Source organism: Vanellus vanellus, assembly GCF_965231255.1.
Source record: "Vanellus vanellus genome assembly, chromosome: 10".
Classification (NCBI taxonomy): domain Eukaryota; kingdom Metazoa; phylum Chordata; class Aves; order Charadriiformes; family Charadriidae; genus Vanellus; species Vanellus vanellus.
Window position 1 is genome coordinate 14763731 of NC_138915.1, and position 6249 is coordinate 14769979.

Sequence of the window (6249 nt, forward strand, 5' to 3'; positions counted from 1 at the left end):
AGGGTCCTGGTAAAGGCAAAAATGCTGTCCTAGGTTGGTGAGCAGCTGCATGAATTCACCTGAATTATGAGTCCAGGATGGTCTCTTCAACCAGGTACGGCATTGGCTCCCTTAAAGCTGAGGTATACCCAGTCGGCACCAGCCTCGCGGAGTGCAGCAGTCCATCTGGAGACAGCAAGATCCTGCCTGTGCCTGGGACAAACTGGGATCCCAGGGCCCCCATTGTGTAGCTGTGTAATTCCTTTACAAGTTCTCAGCCTGAGGCAGCTCCTCTGTGCCTCCAGCTTAGTCTTTGCCCTGTACTTTCAATGTCAGACCAGACAGAGGGAGAGGGCTGGGAAGATGGAAGACAGCAGCTGACTGCTGTGTCTGCACAGAAAGCACCCTCCACGCAAGGACCTGGTAAGACCTTTCTTAAGCTTCCATGGTTGTTTCCCCCTGTGCTTCCCTGCTCCTGATCAGATGTTAAAGAAACTACACAAGGCCTGTGTGAAACACCTTGCCTGGAAGCAGCAGCACAACACACATGTGAAACCCTGGCTGTACCCCGAGCAGAGCCAGCTTCCTCTCTCGGTGCTGTCAGAGCTGGCACTGCAGCGTGCCACCTCGCTGGAGAACGTTGATGAGAGGGGCGACCACAGTGGTTTGGAGAACTGATGCTGCTAGCCTCGCTGCAGGGAGGAATGTTATGTGATGCTGCTCAGGCTCATCCAGTCGTTTACAATAAGAGGTGGGGGGAGCTTTTAAAGAAAATCTCTGGGTTTGTAGCCTTTTTGCTCATGATGTGACTGAGACTGAAAGGGGCCTGGAGCACACGGGTGGCCTCTACCGACCTGGCTGAGTTACGCTCAGGGAGAGGAGCTGTGCGGTACATTTCTCCGGTGAAACCTGACATGCTTTAACACAACACAGCTTGTTCTGGGACTCATTGCTGTTGCTCCAAAAGGTCAAGTAACGTGCAATACCTCTGCCAGTCTGCTTCCCTGGCCAGCGAGTTATCCATTGCCAAACTAAAGCTGCTCCAGTGCTTGTGACTCTTGGCTTCTATTTTGCAAGCTGCTAAAAAATCCGATGTTGCTGAACCTGTTGTTTTCCCAGCAGGGATCAGTTACTACCTATTTGTCCCTCCAGTTCTGGAGGATGAAATGGACTGTGGTGGCCAGTACAAACCCTGTTACTGCTTTGTCAATTAAGATACCTAAGACATGAATGTGTCTTGGGAAAGAATCCACTCTTTCCTGTTAGCCCACAGCCAGTCATGGGGTCAGTGCGAGGGCTGCAAATGCACCCAAGTAATTATCTCTGAGTAATGGCAGGAAGGAAGCTGCCCAAGGCAGGGAAGATCTTCCCAGAGGTCCTGCAAGGGACTGCTCTGAAGCAGGATTAAGATTGAACGTTGAGGTTGTATTTGCAGTCCCCTGTGGAGAGAGTTCAAGGGGCCTCCCAGCTCCTCGACTGTTGGGTTGTATGCCAGAAGCCTGATGCATGCACATTCAATGGCTGTTTTCCACCAGGCAGAGCACAGGGTTGGCTTTGGGGCCCGGGTCTGCCCCCCAAACCATCACCCTAGCACATCTGAGCACAACAGGGGGAGAAGGGAAGATGGAGCAGTATGAAACGTTGCCTTGCTGCAACACGAGCATCCTCCTTCCCCAAGGAAGATGTAGATGCTGGGAAACTGGTGTGAGACAGGGGAGGCGAATGTAAAAGTCTCCACAGAAGACCTCCTAGTTTATCTGCTCAGGGTGTTACAGTGGAGCTTCTATGATGCTTATTTCCCTGGTAGAAAAGCTGATTTTTTTTATTCTGAGTGAAAGTCTCTTTTCTAGTGTGTTTTTTCTCTGCTTCAGCCTGGCTCGGCCTTCTGCCCAGCAGCTGAGCTACGAGCAACCTGGCTGGCAGTGCTGCAGTTGTGTCAGTGCTGCTGCTCTTGGCTGCCTCAACCAAGTTGCCTTTGTGCCACCATAGACAAAATCCTCCATTGCAGCACCACTGAAACACCGCTCCAGGCTAATCAAGGGCTGACTTCCATCACAGTCAGTGGTAAAACACCCTTAAAACAGAGCTGCACCTCGTGTGGGTCTCACACCTTCCTCCTACAGGCTGCAAGGGCAGCTGGAGCCAAGCCTCGTCTCAGCTGTTCACCCGGCATTTCCCCAGGGTGGTGCTGACAAACAGCCCTCCACAGAGACTTCCTGAGCGGGAATAAGATGAAGTCTGGTTGCTGTACTCATTTTATTATTTCAGTTATTACAGATAAGCAGAAAACACTGCACAGAAGGCCAGAGCAAGGGCTGTCCTGATCCCATTTACAATGTGACACTACCACACATTTGCACCCAGATTTGCTGATGACTAGCACGTTTTCATCTGTGCTCTCCCAGCGCAGGGCACAGCGGCCTTCCTCACCTTTCTCAGAGAACAGGGAAGGGGAGGAGTTTACCTCAAAGTTGGGGGGAGTTCTGATGAGAGCACATGACAGAGACAGGCCTGTGCCACGTGAAGGAAGCAGGTTCCATGAGCGAAACCGTGCAAGCACCACACCTGAGGGAACCTGGCCAAGTGCCCGCAGCAGTTCAGGAACATGCCCCAAGCACCTCAGTCCTGCACCGTGGGGGCTGTTAAGCAGCGGAGAGGTACAAGCATGTCTTGGCAGACTAGTGCAGCTAGAAATGTGCTCTGAGTTTGAGTGGATTTTACTCCTGTTCCTCGAATCCCAAGCAAACCCAGTAGCGTAGAGCAGAGGTAGGACAGTGGAGAAGGAAAGAATTCACATCAACAGAGAAGTGAACAGGTTGATCTCCTGAAGGATAAAGGCCATGCTCTCCTCAAGCATGCTCAGACACTCTTGGCCTTACATCTAGCAACAAGAACCAGCAGAGCACCCATTTAATTTAAGTTGTGCTAGAAAAGAAGCACAGATCTTGCTGGAGAAGCTGCTCCCTGGTACCTGCTTCCAGATCAGCATCATCAGCTTGTTTCAACACCCAGTTCAAGGAGTACAGACTAAAGCCCCATCCATCTTCCAGCTAAATAAGACTCTGTTGACATCCCTCCACACAGGAAGCAGAGCTGATGCCTGTGCAGCCAAAAGGACAGTTGTACCTTCATTGAGAGGTGAAACTTGATGTGTCATCTCATGTGTTGAGGAAAAGTAGTGTAGAGTTTTTTTGCAGGACAGCCACTCTGGAGACCCAGTAGACAGCTGCCTACTAGTGAACAGTTCTTTCCTTCTGTCTCTGGTAATCTGGAAAGGAAAAAGAAGGCAAGGCTGAGAGAGCAGGAGAGGCAGTCACTCATGGCAAGGGGGAATTAGTCAAAATGTTATAGGAAAACATATATTCTGTTTATATCTCCCTGGGGGCCTACAGGAGAGCTGGGGAAGGACTTTTTACTAGGGCATGTAGTGATAGGATGAGGGGGAATGGCTTTAAACTGGAAGAGGGCAGGTTTAGATTGAACATTAGGAAGAAGTTTTTCACTTTGAGGGTGGTAAGGCACTGGAACAGGTTGCCCAGAGAGGTTGTTGAGGCCCCATCCCTGGAGGTGTTCAAGGCCAGGTTGGATGTGGCCTTGGGCAACCTGGCCTAGTGGGAGGTGGCAGGGGGGTTGGAACTCGATGATCTTCAAGGTCTCTTGCAACCTAAACCATTGTATGACCCTATGAAGTAGAGGCAGCGTTTGATACCCTCTCAGGTAGCAGGTGGCTTTAAAATAGCATATTTGCACCCAGCCAGTCATTTCAAGTTATTTTAGGGAATTTAGAACTAAATTTTGTTTAAATTCCTCTCTTCTCCTGCTCCATATTTTTCTTCTTTCTTCACTTAAGGGTCAGTTTCCATTTTATGAAGAATACTTGTTTGGCCTGACTTGATGTCTAATTTTTCTCGCCTTGTATCTATGAGCTTTATAGGTGCAGAAACTGAGAGTTAATACAGTCTTCTCCCTCACTCAGAATTTAAACATCCTTAGGGAGGGATAAAAACCACAAGTAGTATCCACCATCAGCATAGGTCCACTAGTGACAGAACTAATTCCTCTGTTATTCAAGGATAAGTAGCATCTTCTACAACTCTAAAGTTAACACTTCCATCCAACAATCATCCCACCTTTTAGTACTGTGTTCCTAAGCAACACAGTTGCTCTGTAAGTTTTTCTATGTGGACAGCTGAAGCCAGTCCATACTGTTTTGACTTGGTAGCTGTCCTGATCCCCAAATCAAAGCACAATGTTCTTTCTAATCTGCAGGCTGCTAACTTAACACTGTCTATGACCTCAGGCTCATAATCACTAAGCTCAGGTGGAATCGGCAGCGATGCGTGGCAATCTGCTTCCCAGGGAGAAATGCTGCTAGGTGACTGGACTCGGAGCTAGCAGGTACTTACTGTAGGGGAAGTAACGCACGCGCATGGTGATTTCACGAGCTGTCTTCAGGATCTCCACAGCCTGAAAGCAGAAAGAGTTGCTCAGTGACCAGACTGGGCTGGAGGATAGGAAAGAGGAATGCATCGGTTATGTGGTGTCACCAGCTGAGTTGGTGCAGGCTGAGAGGCCGGAAGGAGATGGTACATGCAGGGACTCCCCATCCTGTCCCCGCTCCAGGAGCTGGGGCACAGGAGTGCTCACCTTGCTGTGCTCAATGTCCTGGAAATCCACATCGTTCACTGAGAGCACCTGGTCCCCTTCCTGCAGCCCAGCTCTGTGCGCGTCTGAGTCAGGGATCACCTGTGAAGAGAAGAGCAGAGACCACAGCAGTGACTCTCAGCATGGCCAGTGCCAGGGCTCCCCTCCCACGCAGCCAAGGCAGCCCAGCCCCAGAGCCTCCCCACAGTACCCACCCAGCATGCTCACATGGGACTGGGGAGGATGGGGAGTAGGGACTGTGGTGCACCAGCAGCACTCCATGGGCTGGGGAGAGATCAGGAAATGGTGTAGGACTGTCTGATTGCTGCTTGGTGCATGGCAAATTACAGCTACGAGTTCGGAGATGCATGTAAGGCATATGACAGTCTCCATGCACACCCAGCTGGCTCAGCAACACCCAAGGGGACAGAACACAGGGAGGGAATGGCAGAAGGGCAGACACACCTTAGAGATGAAGATCCCCAACTGTGAGGCTTTTCCTCCCCGGATGTTGAAGCCCAGCTGTGAGAGAAACCAGCAATGAAGTGCAGTCACACCCTTTAGCCCAGGACACTTCCCACCGCTAGCATGTCTCTTCCAGATGGAGTAAGGGTGTTGGTGCTGCAGTGTTCAGCCAGGCAGCAGCAAGCACCTGTCCTTCTCTGCTAACTTCTGTGGCAATCTCGCCCTGAAGACCCGAGGAGCTCCCCACTCCCTGTCCTTTATCAGCTCCGCTTCTCAACATAATGGACTTCACCCACAAAGCTTTCTTCTCCCTCTACAGCACAGCCCTTCCCAGCTGGGCAGGAGCAATGCTTCTCCTTACCCCACCCATCCTACCAAGTTCCTGGATGAGGGAAGTACCAGGAACCTGCCCGACCTCCCCCGGCTGCCCTCAGCACCTTATCTTGCTAGGAGGACGCTGCCCACCGGGGATTATCATAGTCCCGCAGCTCGGGTTCTGCAGCAACTGATTTTTACCATCGGGAACGACGGCCGTGAATCAAACAGGGCAAACACCACGCCGCGGAAACCACCGGGCAGGACCTGCACCTCCCCACGGAGCCCGCGGGGAAAGGGGACGGGGGTTAAGCGGGGTCTCACCTGCGCCCCGGGCGGCTTCTTCAGGATGATGGTGCGGGGCAGGAACTGGGTGAGCTCGTTGTTGTAGTCGGGGTGGTACACCCGCTGCAAAGCAACGCGCCGGCGGCCGTCAGGCGGCGGGGCCCGCCGGACACCCCCGGGCCGGGCCGCAACCCCCGCCGCTCGCCTGCCACCAGCCCGGGTGGCCACCACCCCGTCCCTGTCCCCGTCCCCTCACCTCATGCGGCGGTACCCAAGCGGGCGGGCTCTCGTAGGGCGGCAGGAAAACCACCGGGAAGTCGTCGTAGGGCAGGCGGCCCTCCATGCTGCCCCGCCGCCTGACGACACGGCCTGGCAGGACAGGACCGCCCCGCCCCGCCCCTCGCCCCGCCTATCGCCCCGCCCCTCTCCCCGCCTATCGCCCCGCCCCGCCGCGCGGCCTGACGCACCGCCTCGCCATTGGCTGCTGCGGCGCGCGGCCCCGGTTTGAATGTTGGCGGTTGCGGCCGCCGCCATCACGACGAGCAGCGGCGGTTCCAGGTG

General features: G+C 53.3%; 1 protein-coding gene across 1 annotated transcript; it reads right to left on the reverse strand.

Moving 5' to 3' along the window:
* Nucleotides 1–2222: 2222 nt before the first annotated feature.
* On the reverse strand, nucleotides 2223–6045 carry PDZD11 (PDZ domain containing 11). Its single transcript, XM_082488398.1, has 6 exons — nucleotides 5945–6045; nucleotides 5728–5811; nucleotides 5089–5145; nucleotides 4627–4725; nucleotides 4386–4446; nucleotides 2223–3247 (listed from the first exon to the last, which is right to left on the reverse strand). Exons 1-6 carry the CDS (start codon nucleotides 6029–6031, stop codon nucleotides 3213–3215), a joined length of 423 nt encoding a protein of 140 aa, XP_082344524.1. The 5' UTR covers nucleotides 6032–6045; the 3' UTR covers nucleotides 2223–3212.
* Nucleotides 6046–6249: the final 204 nt, after the last annotated feature.

Excerpts from the sequence above, each read along its gene's own strand:
- PDZD11 (XM_082488398.1), bottom strand. The coding sequence starts at position 6,031 with ATGGAGGGCCGCCTGCCCTACGACGACTTCCCGGTGGTTTTCCTGCCG. Across the intron at positions 4,447-4,626 it reads AGGACATTGAGCACAGCAAG|GCTGTGGAGATCCTGAAGAC; the intron begins GTGAGCACTCCT and ends TTCTGCTTTCAG. Across the intron at positions 3,248-4,385 it reads CGTGCGTTACTTCCCCTACA|ATTACCAGAGACAGAAGGAA; the intron begins GTAAGTACCTGC and ends TTTCCTTTCCAG.